The sequence below is a fragment of the Erythrolamprus reginae genome, chromosome 12, assembly GCF_031021105.1.
Source record: "Erythrolamprus reginae isolate rEryReg1 chromosome 12, rEryReg1.hap1, whole genome shotgun sequence".
Lineage (NCBI taxonomy): Eukaryota > Metazoa > Chordata > Lepidosauria > Squamata > Dipsadidae > Erythrolamprus > Erythrolamprus reginae.
Window position 1 is genome coordinate 3,636,188 of NC_091961.1, and position 12,220 is coordinate 3,648,407.

Genomic DNA, 12,220 nt, shown 5'->3' on the forward strand with positions numbered 1-12,220 from the left:
GCCCCGGCCCTTTGGAACCAACTTCCCCCGGAGATTAGAATTGCCCCCACCCTCCTTGCCTTTCGTAAGCTCCTTAAAACCCACCTCTGCCGTCAGGCATGGGGGAACTGAGATATTCTTTCCCCCTAGGTCTTTACAATTCATGCATGGTATGTTTGTATGTATGGATGTTTGGTTTTACAATAAGGGTTTTTTTACTTGTTTTAGTATTGGATTTATATGCTGTTTTTTTGTTACTGTTGTTAGCCACCCCTAGTCTACGGAGAGGGGCGGCATACAAATCCAATAAATAAATAAATGACAGCACTCAAAGACTCCAAACAGAGTTGGAAGGGATTTTGGAGGTCTTCTAGTCCAACCCCCTGCTTAGGCAGGAGACCTTACACTAGACAGATGCTTATCCAAGATCTTCTTAAAAACCTCCCGTGTTGGAGCATTCACAACTTCTGGAGGCAACCTGTTCCACTGGTTAATTGTTCTAAATGTCAGGAAAATTTTCCTTAGTTCTAAGTTGCTTCTCTCCTTGTTTAGTTTCCACCCATTGCTTCTTGTTCTACCCTCAGATGCTTTGGAGAATAGCTTGACTCCCTGTTCTTTGTGGCAACCCCTGAGATATTGGAAGACTGCTATCATGTCTCCCCTGGTCCTTCTTTTCATTAAACTAGCCATGCCCAGTTCCTGCAACCATTCTTCATATGTTTTAGCCTCCGGTCCCGTAATCCTCTTTGTCGCTCTTCTCTGCACTCTTTCTAGAGTCTCCACATCCTCTTTGCATCGTGGCAACCAAAACTGAATGCCGTATTCTAAGTGTAGCCTTACCAAAGCCTTATAAAGTGGTATTAACCCTTCACGTGATCTTGATTCTATCCCTCTGTTAATGCAGCCTAGAACTGTATTGGGTTTTTTGGTAGCTGCTGTACACGGCTGGCTCCTATTTAAATGGTCGTCCACTAGGACTCCAAGATCCCTCTCACAGTTACTACTGTCGAGCCAGGTGCCACATGTACTGTAACTGTACATATTGTTTTCCTTGCCTAAATTTAGAACCTTCCGTTGACTTTCATTTTCGCCGCTCTCGTTGTTGGTGCTGGTGAGTAAAGCTGTTGTTTACCTCAGCTGAGGCGCGGCAGTCTGCTCTACCAAGCGAATCAGCTGAGGTAAAAAAAGGGAGGAATATAGGACAGGGAACGGTGGGTTTGGGAGATCGGGGCCAACCAGAGGAGTCTTCGGAGAGGGGCGGCATACAAATCTAATAAATAATAATAATAATAATAATAATAATAATAATAATAATAATAATTTGCTGGTTCTCTGAAATGCTCAAAATGGCCGTTACTGGTTTGCCCGAACCGGTTGAATACCACCTCTAGTCGAAACAGGTTTGTTTATGCTGAATTTTTAAAATTAAGGGAGACTAGGATGGCCCTATTTCAGCCTTGTTCTGGCCTCATCAGCTAGCCATACCCTTACTGGGATTTGATCCTGTAGCTCCTGCCTTGTATTAACCTCTAGGCCACAGGTTCTGATCCCTTCAGCTTTGTACCAGGGAGGGGCTATATGTTTTTTCTGTTGGATCACCCTGGTATATTGAAGGAACGTCACGGCTCCTTTTTGCCTCTAGGCCCAACCCAGGGCCATTTCAAGGCAGTTAATTTATTCATAGCCGACAAACTATACAGTATTCTGTATGTATCACATGTTTTTGCTGAATTTTTAAAATTAAGGGAGATAGCACTCTTTCATCCTTGTTCTGGCCTCATCAGCTAGCCATACCCTTCTGATGAGGCCAGAACAGGTGATATATACAGAATATAGTTTGTCGGCTATGAATAAATGAACTGCCTTGAAATGGCCCTGGGTTGGGCCGAGAGGCAAAAAGGAGCTGTGACGCTCCTTCAAAATACCAGGGTGATCCGACAGAATATATATGTGTGTGTGTGTGAGAGAGAGAGAAAGAGGGGGGGGGGAGAGAGAGGGATGGAGAGAGGGATGGAGAGAAGGAGAGGGAGAGAGGGAGGGAGAGAGGGGGGGCAAAGAGAGGGAGAGAGAGAGGGGGGAGAGAGGGAGGGAGGGAGGGAGAGAGGGAGAGAGGGAGGGAGAGAGGGAGGGGGAGAGAGGGAGAGAGAGGGGGAGAGAGAGAGGAAGGGAGAGAGAGAGAGGAAGGGAGAGAGAGGGAGGGAGAGAGGGATGGAGAGAGAGAGGGGGGTGAAAGAGAGGGAGAGAAAGAGGAGGGAGAGAGGGAGAGAGGGGGGAAAGAGAGAGGAAGGGAGAGAGGGAGAGGGAGGGAGAGAGGGATGGAGAGAGGGATGGAGAGAGAGGGGGGGAAAGAAAGAGGGAGAGAGAGGGGGGAGAGAGAGAGGGAGAGAGAGGGAGGGGGAGAGAGGGAGAGAAAGAGACAGAGAGGACCCCAGTATTTATATCTAGAAGTCTGGGATCATCTGCACAAACGCAGATGCCTTTTGTTGTGTGAACAGTTCTGTGGGGTTGGTTACAAAGAAGAGTGTTTAGGGGTCGTCGGCTTGCCTGGCTGAGTGAGTCAAAATGAACTCCCGGCAGGATCAAAAGTGTAGTTTCTCGTGCAGGCAGCCCTGTGATTGCAACCGTTTTCTCACAGCGGCCGGCAGACAATACCGCATCGTATTACCTGCACATCAAACGCAAGCTGCAGGCTCATAGCTCATAAACTAGAGAAGAGGGACGTGAGCCACATTCTTAGCAACTGGCAGCCCTGCAGCGCAGGCTTCTCTCTCTTTTCCTATTAATCTCTCTCTCTCTCTCTCTTTTCCTCTCTCTCTCTTTTCTTCTCTTTCAGTCTCTCTCTTACTCAATCTATTTCTCTCTCAATCTTTTTTCCTCCCTCTCTTTCTCTCTCTCCCTCTCTCTCAGTCTCTTTTCCTCTCAGTCTCATTTCTTCTCTTTTTTTATTTCTCTCTTCCACTCAGTCTCTTTTCCTCTCTCTCTCTCCTTCCCTCTCGGTCTCTTCCTCTCAATCATCTCAATCTTTTTCTCTCTCTTTCAGTCTCTCTCTTTCTCAATCTATTTCTCTCTCTCAATCTTTTTTCCTCCCTCTCTTTCTCTCTCTCTCTCTCAGTCTCTTTTCCTCTCAGTCTCATTTCTTCTCTTTCTCTTTTTATTTCTCTCTCTTCAACTCAGTCTTTTTTCCTCTCTCTCTCTCCTTCCCTCTCGGTCTCTTCCTCTCAATCATCTCAATCTTTTTCTCTCTCTTTCAGTCTCTCTCTTTCTCAATCTATTTCTCTCTCTCAATCTTTTTTCCTCCCTCTCTTTCTCTCTCTCTCTCTCAGTCTCTTTTCCTCTCAGTCTCATTTCTTCTCTTTCTCTTTTTATTTCTCTCTCTTCAACTCAGTCTTTTTTCCTCTCTCTCTCTCCTTCCCTCTCGGTCTCTTCCTCTCAATCTTCTCAATCTTTTTCTCTCTCTCTCAGTCTCTCTCTTTCTCAATCTATTTCTCTCTCAATCTTTTTTCCTCTCTCTCCCCCTCTCTTCTCAGTCTCTTTTCCTCTCAGTCTCTTCTATTTCTCTTTTTCTTTCTCTCTCTCTCTCTCTCAATCTCTTTCTCTCTCCCTCTCTCGCTCCCTGTCTCTTCCTCTCAATCTCTCCGCTCTCTTTTTCTCAATGTTTTTCTTTCTCATTCAATCTCTCTCTTACCCAATCTATTTCTCTCTCTCAATCTTTTTTCTCCCTCTCTCAGTCTCTTTTCCCCTCAATCTCTTTTTCTTTCTCTCTCTTCGGCTCTCTCTCTTTTCCTCTCGATCTCTCTCCCTCCCTCCCTGTCTCTGCCTCTCTTCCTCTCAATGTCTCTCCCTCCCTCTCTCTTTCTCTGTCTCCTCCCTCCCTCTCTTTTAAATTCCATTTTCCATTTGCAGACGCACTTTAAATCTTTATCCCGGCTCATTTGAAGTAGTGTTGTGTTGTTTTTGTTTTTAAAAAAGGAAGGCAACTGTTTTGTCTAGCAGCTCCTTGGGGAAAGGAAGATTCCTTCCACCATCCTGCATTCTTTGTCTGCCTGTCTTCCACCTAAATGCATTGTTTTATTTATTGAAAGTGGTTTTAGGACCCTTCAATCATGTGACACTAAACGGGTGCCAGCAAAACATACTGTCTGTAGCAGTGTAGTAAATCAAAGTTACTACAGTATACCCAAAATGTGAAATAATAGTAACAGGACTCCGCAATAGGTGGATAAAAATGCCATATCCAATATGAGCATCTGGGTGAGTGTGATGGTGATGATATATTATTATTATTATTATTATTATTATTATTATTATTATTATTATTATTATTATTATTAACAATACAACACAGCAAATGAGAGCACTACGTATTTCATCACCAGTCGGGCGCTTCCCAAGCACCTAGGACTGTGTGATGTAGCAGTGAATTATGTCTGCCGATCCCAGTAAAGTGGCCTTTTGCAATTGACAGATGGAGATTTTGTCAATTCCGATGGTTTTCAAATGTCCACTGAGATGCTTTGGCACTACACCCAACGTGCCAAGGACCACTGGGACCACTTTCACGGGCTTATGCCAGAGTCGTTGCAGCTCGATGTTCAGATCTTCATATTTTGCAAATTTCTCTAGCTGCTTCTCAATTCTGCTGTCTCTTGGGATTGCGATGTCAATGATCCATACTTTCTTTTTCTACACAATCATGATGTCTGGTGTATTATGTTTCAAAACTCACAGTAGTTTTGCTTGCTCATTTTTGACCACTTTTTCGGGCTTATGATCCCACCAGTACTTTGCCATTATTATTATTATTGTTGTTGTTGTTGTCGTCGTCGTCATCATCATCATTATTGACACTTTTAAATGTTTAGTTGACTGAGTTTCATGTTTAATGAATAAATGAGCTAATAATATTTACTTGGTTGATACCAGGATGCTGGCAGGCACCTGTATCAGCTATTAACGCCAGTCAATGGTATTTGTGAGGCTGAGTTTCAAGTTTAATGAATAAAAGAGATAACAGCAGCAACAAGAACACAACTGTGGCAAAAGAAAGCCAAGAAAACACCAATCGCAGCACCTTGCAAACAATCTCAAAACAGGTGTAGCATCGCTTGGGCCACTATTGGGCATTGACACAGTCAGTCAATTGCAAAAGGGCAGCTTTGCTTAGAGCCGCTAGCTCTCTCTCGGGCTCAGCATCCTCTGACAGCCCCCGTGGCCCAGGGTACCCAGAGGGGCCTGGCTCATCCTCTTCAGAATCAGGCATGACCTGAGCTGGACCAGGATCACGTGCAACAGTAAGGACTTCCTGTGGTTGCGCAGCGCACGGAAGACTCCTGCCAGTGGAGCTGATAATGCCAGTAAAATATGTTCTATTCATCAGAGCATGGAGACTGTAACTGCTCCGAAGTGCTGTCGGTCGGAGAAACGAACAGATGCTGGAGAGAAACGAGCATCCCGAGGATGGGTGGGAACAATTGTTGTACGTTCCGTGAATGTAGCGGTTGTTGCCTTGTCAGTGCAGATGTGGCCCAGCTTCTTCCCTTTAGTGTTCACACGTTGCCACCTTCTTCCTCCGTGGGAGCCCTGTGGGAGGCGCTACCTGCCACGATGGCACGGAAGACCTTGTCTGAATGGAGCCCGGGTGCTTAGGGGAACATAGGGGAAACCACCAACCGCAGCCTTGTCTGTCTCCCTATTCTTGGGACGGGAGGGTTATTGCCCCCAGTCTCAAATTGCAAAGCCCAAGCGTTCGATCTTTGTAGACAAGAAATGATGCGCTGTAGTGGGAAGGCGGGCGGTGCATCTTTTGAAGCTGTTCCCAGAGAGGAAGCCGTGTTCGCTTGCGGTGGGAAAGAACCAGCGGAATAATAAAAATGATTAAAACTGACGGAGACGAGACGTGCAGAGCAAATGGGATCCGTCTCAGAGACGGGGTGCTTGGAAGAGGAGGTATAATTCTGCATTCCCTCTGGAGAAGGGAGGAAGGAAAGAGAAGGGAAGGGAAAGGGAGGGAAAGGACGAATAATAATAATAATAATAATAATAATAATAATAATAATAATAATAATAGTAATTTATTATTAGATTTGTATGCCGCCCCTCTCCGAAGACTCGGGGCGGCTCACAACAAGAAGAGAAGGGAAGAAGGAAAGGAAAGGAAAGTAAGGGAAAGGATGAAGAAGGGAGGAAAGAAAGGAGGGGAAGGGAGGGGAAGGGAAGGGAAAGGATGAAGAAGAGAAGGGAGAAAGGGAGGGGACAGGAAGGGAAAGAAATGAAAGGGTAGAGAAGGGAAGGAAAGGAAAGGGGGAAGATGAGAAGGGAAAAAGGAAAGGAAAGGAAGAAAGGAAGGACTGAAGAAAGGAAACGAAAAGATGAAGAAGGGAAGGGGAGAAAGGAAAGAAGAGAAGGGAGGAAGGAAAGGATGAAGAAAACAAAGGAGAAAGGAAAGGATGAGGAAAGGAAAAGATGAAGAAGGGGAGTGAGAAAGGAAAAGAAAGGAAAGGAAGAAAGGAAAGATTGAAGAAAAGAAAGGAAAAGATGAAGAAGGGGAGGGAGAAAGACAAGGAAAAGAAAGGAAAGGAAGAAAGAAAGGAAAGATTGAAGAAAGGAAAGGAAAAGATGAAGAAAGGAAGGAAGAAAGGAAAGGAAAGAAGAAGAAAAGAAGAATTAGGGTCGCGACATGATAGCTGATTTCCAGGGGCTGCCACAAAGAAGAGGGGGTCAAATTGTTTTCCAAAGCACCAGAAGACTAGACAAGAACCAATGGAGGGAAACTAATTGAGAGGAAACAACCTAGAAGACCCCCCAAGGTCCCCCTTCCAGATTCAATTCTAAAATTCTATTCATACAACGTGCTTACAAATACATGCGACCCAGGTTCCCAAACCCAAAGATAAAACCTCAAATAGCCTTAAGTTACACAACATGCTCAAAAAAGGGGATGTGTTCCCCCCCCCCCCTCCAACTACCAGGGGTCATTTTGAGAAAGAAACGAGAGAGATTTTAACTGATCCTAGCTTGATGCCAGGCTAGACCATAAGAATAATCTCCTTTTTTGTTGTTGTCACAACAACCCATTAAAGTGATGTAATGGGATCAGACATGGGAGAATAATTGATGACGGCTGGGCAAATGTAATTGTGCAACTTTCCAGAGCTCTAAAAGGCATTTAAGTGCACAATGGTTCAGTGGTACAAATCATTCTCCATAACAGCAAATATCCCGGCTTATTTAAATCTACACTCCACTGACATCATAATTCACAAGGAAAGTGTTTTCCTGTTTATGGCTCTGCACAGCAGCGCTGCACCCACTGAAGAAAGCCACGAATCCCTAGGACAGTGATGGCGAACCTATGGCACGGGTGCCACAGGTGGCACGCAGAGCCATATCAGCTGGCACACGAGCCGTTGCCCTAGCTCAGCTCCAATGTGCATGTGTGTGCCGGCCATCTGATTGTTGGCTCGCACAGAGGCTCTGGGAGGGCGTTTTTGGCTTCCAGAGAGCCTCCAGGAGGATGGAGGAGGATTTGTGCACCCTTTCCCAGCTCCAGGGAGGCCTTTGGAGGGCAAAACATGAGCCTACTGGGCCCACCAGAAGATGGGAAACAGGACATTTCTGGTCTCCAGAGGGCCTCCAGGGAGTGGGGCCAGCTGTTTTCTCCCTCCGCTGGGATTAAATTATGGGTGTGGAAAATAGAAGAGATAATAGCTGTAAATAAAAATGTTACGTTCCAAGAATTAACTTTATTTATAAAATTATGATACATAGTAATAATTTGACTTTGGATATATTAAAAACTATAGAACAACCATATAATAACCGCTGATGTTATAGGCCGTATACAGTGGTACCTCGAGATACGAGTTTAATTCGTTCCGGACCTGGGCTCTTAAGTCGAGCAGCTCTTATCTCGAACGACTTTTCCCCATAGGAATTAATGTAAATAATTTTAATTGGTTCCAGCCCTCAAAAAACTCACAAAGTTAGTCTAAATTATGCAAAAATACATGTTTTTAATGAAGAAATGTACATGTACATATAAATGAATAATGAAGTTTCTTTCACTTAACTTGTAAACTTTCTTAAACTTTTAAATTTACATATGTTCAACTTCTCTGCCACCCAATCCTGTAGGACAGAGGTCCCCAACCCTTTTTGCACCAGGGACCGGCTTTAAGCGATCAAGAGAGGAATGGGTGAATGAATGGACGGAGGGTGGGAAGGAAGGAAGGAAAGAGGGAAGGGACAGGAACAGAGGAAGGAAGCAAGGAAACTTATGAAAGGGGAGAGTAAGAGAGGAATGAGTGAAGGGAGGGAGGGAGGGAAGAAGGTGGGAAGGAGAAAGAAAAGAAGAAATAGAGGAAGGGAAGGTAAAAGAGAGAAAGAAAAAGAGCAAGAAAGAAAGAAAGAAAGAAAGAAAGAAAGAAAGAAAGAAAGGGGGAAGGGACAGGAACAGAGGAAGGAAGCAAGGAAACTTATGAAAGGGGAGAGTAAGAGAGGAATGAGTGAAGGGAGGGAGGGAGGGAAGAAGGTGGGAAGGAGAAAGAAAAGAAGAAATAGAGGAAGGGAAGGTAAAAGAGAGAAAGAAAAAGAGCAAGAAAGAAAGCTGCAAGCATCCCCCCGAGCCCCCCAGGCCGGCTGCAACCTTTTAAAACACGCGCGCCGCTTCGCAGCTGTCTCCTGAAGCCGAACGCGGAAGTTAGCGTTTGGCTTCAGGAGACAGCTCCTTGGCGCTTGTATCTCGAATTTGGGCTTGTAAGTAGAACAAAAATATCTCTCCCCTCCCAGCTCTTATCTCGAGTTGCTCTTAAGTAGAGCAGCTCTTATGTCGGGGTTCCACTGTAATTCCATAAAGAAAGAACTGTTTTGGCAACAGTTCAGGTTGGGGTGGTGGTTATGTTGCGTTGTTTGTCTCATAAGACTTAAGTACAATACTTGAACAAACAAATAAGTATGTTGTAAAAAGATGGATCATGTATTGTCTTATTTTAATGTTTATATAATAAAAAAATATTTAAAAATACGGTAGTCGAACCTCAAGGTGATGAGGGCATGAATGACTGTGAGTAGGATAGAATTAATGTGGATAGAATTAACCCCACTCCATTCTTTTGTCTTTTGCTTGTCTTCTCCGCAGGGACCAAGATCGTTTCCAAGAACATCACCGCGATGGTTGGCATGGACCTGGTGCTCCCTTGCCAACTCACCTCCAACCTTGCCAAGGCCTTTTGGACCTTCAACGGGCAGGATTTGGTGGAAAGCCCATCTTCGGTTGTCTACGACACTCATCTCCACGCACTGATTGTCATGGATATCGGCCTGAAGCATTCTGGGTTGTACAAGTGCATCCAACTAGAAGAGATGAACGAACTAATGACGGAGAGTTACCAGGTCACTGTGATGGCCGACCCAGCCATGTCGTTGGAGACCCGAGCTCCCTTGAACAACTTGGGCTTGGTTTGGGTGGTGGTGATTGCTCTCTCGGCCATCTGTGTGGTTCTCCTGCTCGTGGTCTTTTCCCTGAGGCGCAGGCTGAAAGAAGAGCGCGAGAAAGGCTCCAAGGCCATTGAAAGCACCCTTGTCTACCCCATTGAGATGCCCAAGGAGCCCAAGAGCCCCACTTTTATTCCCAGCACCACCTCGGACTCGGACGAGAAGCTCTGGGATCCCGCCAGCTACTACTACTCGGACGGCTCCCTCAAGATCGTCCCGGGTCACGCCGTCTGCCAGAACGGGGGCACCACTCCGTCGCCCACCACCAACGGGATCCCTGGCCAGCCCTTGCAGTCTCCCCACCTCCACTCCCCCAACCGCATCAACCTGAGCAACATCCGCGGCTCGTCTTCCAACGGCTACATCCGCCTCAATTTAGGCACCGAGGAGCGGCCGGACTACAGTGACTTGGCCGAGGAGCTGCGTCGGAAGTTGAAGCAGAGACAAGCTCTGCCCGACTCGAACCCCGAGGAGTCTTCGGTATGAGCTGCCCTGCGGACTTGTCGGACCAATTACTCAACTACCTCATCTCCTAGGCCAGGGTCGCGGCCCACCGCCAAAACGACTCTCTTCTTTTTAAGACCAGACTTTGTGGACACTTTTGTAACAGGCTTCCTCACATCCCCGATTTTGATACGCACTGCCGAGGAGACCCCCCTCCCTCCCCTCACGGTTCCCGCCTTGTTCAGTGTTCTCCGCTGTGCTTCCTTTTTTGGGACCATTCCGAGACGTTGTGAGTGGTGGTCTTGGATGTTGAGTCCAAGCCTCTTACAGACTTGCCTTTGGCGGGGAGACCCTGAGCCGAGCCCACTGTCCTGTTTCAGATCCGCATGGGGGTGGGGTTGAAAGGGTTACGGGAAAAGCAAGGCGGGGCTTCCTTCCCCGCGGAATGGTTGCGGTCAGCTTCCTAGCAGCTGTTGCCATGTTTCTCTCTATTCTTCCTGGCTTGACTGCGAGAGTTGGATTCTGCAGTAGCTATTCTCCCCAAAAGGGTAGGGGACCAGGAGAGGGGTAAATCAGCCCCTGTCCCAAAGTATGACCACTTTGGGGAGAAGGGGACCTCAGAAAGACAGGTGTGCGAAGGAGCAGGGACAAGGTGCATGTAGAGTAACTCAACCAAAGAGAAAGGGATATGTTGGGAACTGGGGAATGCTCGTAGCCATAGTTTGGCCTCCTTTCTTAATGGCCACGTTTAGAAGTGTGTGAAGATGAGGTGCACTCAACCCACTCAAGAGCTTTCCTTTCCCAGCAGCAGGTGGGACACCTGTGGGAGGATGATGTCCTTCTGGGGCAGCTACAGGAGATCTGATGTCCCCGGAGTAGTGAAGGTCACACTTTCCCATCAATTGTTCGGAGGTTTTACAGAGGTGTCTCTTTGGGCCTCCTCAAACACTCCTCGTATCTTCACCAAAACACAAAGGCAGCCCCAGGTTTTGATCCCACCCGTTTGCGGGTGGGCTTCTTTGGACCACATGTAAAGGAAGAAGTTGACCAGGGCAATTCTGAGAGAGCGGAGGAAGGCGAGCATTAAGGGGGGGGGGGTCAGTCCCACATGGCAAACTTTGCAGATGCCTGGCACATTCCTTTGGCAGAAGGCTAAATCCATACACACACACCCTCCCCTCCAAAAATGTGCCATGGGGCCAATTTCGTAGCCTCTTCCCTGTCTCCTCCTTGCCACCCCAGGCTCCTTTTCCAGAGGGATACACGCAACTCCGGGAAGTTAATGTGTGCAATTGCACACTCGCTCATGGCCATGAGGGGCATTGGTCGTCGGTGAGCGAGTTAAGGGAAACACGTACCATCACATGTTCCATCCCACAAATTACATTCTCGGCACCCTTCAGTGTCATAACGCATGTGACCTTCTGTTCCTACCGGTCTATTTCAGTGTGTGTGTGTCTCTGTGTGTGTGTGTGTGTGCGAGAGAGAGAGAGAATTTAGGGTTCCCTGTATTGGGCGAATCCAGAATGTCGTTGAAATCGGCCGCGAGGTTAAAGATACCGCGGCGTTGCGTGCTTATGATCGGAGCGCGAGAAAGAGAATTGCGCTTTCGAAAGCGAGGAACAGGGGCGGATTCTTCCGCCCTCCATTTTCCGTGGGGAGCAGGCCAATCCCTACGTTCATTCCAACCCACGCTCACATCCCCGGCGTTGACATTGTCTGTGTGGCCTATTATCCCCTTCCGTATCCCGCATGCTTCTCATCGCACCACCACTGGTTTTCCTGAAAAACACAACTTTGTACATAAAGGAACACGCTCCCTTGTTTCCCCCCCAGCTGAGTTGACCTGCCCTGAACTGTAATTTATTTGTTATTAAAATGTATTTATTTGACAGAAATGTACAAATATTTTTATACTAATAATAAAATGGAAAAAAAGAAGAAAAGGGGGGGAGACCAAAAAGCGGGTGTGTTGTGCTGTGTACCTAGCGCTTAACCTCCCCTGCCCGTCACTGATAAAGATGGAATTATATACCACTTCACCGTGTTTTACAGGCCTCTCTACGTGGTTTACAGAGTCAGTCTGCAGTCTCCAACAACATGGGTCCTCATTTTGACGACCTTTGAAGAAGGGAAGGCCAAGTCATAGAAACATAGAAACATAGAAGTCTGATGGCAGAAATAGACCTCATGGTCCATCTAGTCTGCCCTTATACTATTTCCTGTATTTTATCTTAGGATGGATCTATGTTTATCCCAGGCATGTTTCAATTCAGTTACTGTGGATTTATCTACCACGTCTGCT

The 12,220-nt window shown here is 46.6% G+C and overlaps 1 protein-coding gene across 2 annotated transcripts in view; it reads left to right on the forward strand.

Moving 5' to 3' along the window:
• SEMA4C (semaphorin 4C) overlaps positions 1–11,878 on the forward strand; it is a 112,753-nt gene extending 100,875 nt beyond the window's left edge. For both annotated transcript variants that reach the window (XM_070765506.1, XM_070765507.1), the window contains exon 15: positions 9,116–11,878. In XM_070765506.1, the coding sequence (XP_070621607.1) occupies positions 9,116–9,957 (842 nt within the window). In that variant the 3' untranslated portion in view covers positions 9,958–11,878. The remainder of the gene's footprint in view (positions 1–9,115) is intronic.
• The last annotated feature ends 342 nt before the right edge of the window (positions 11,879–12,220 follow it).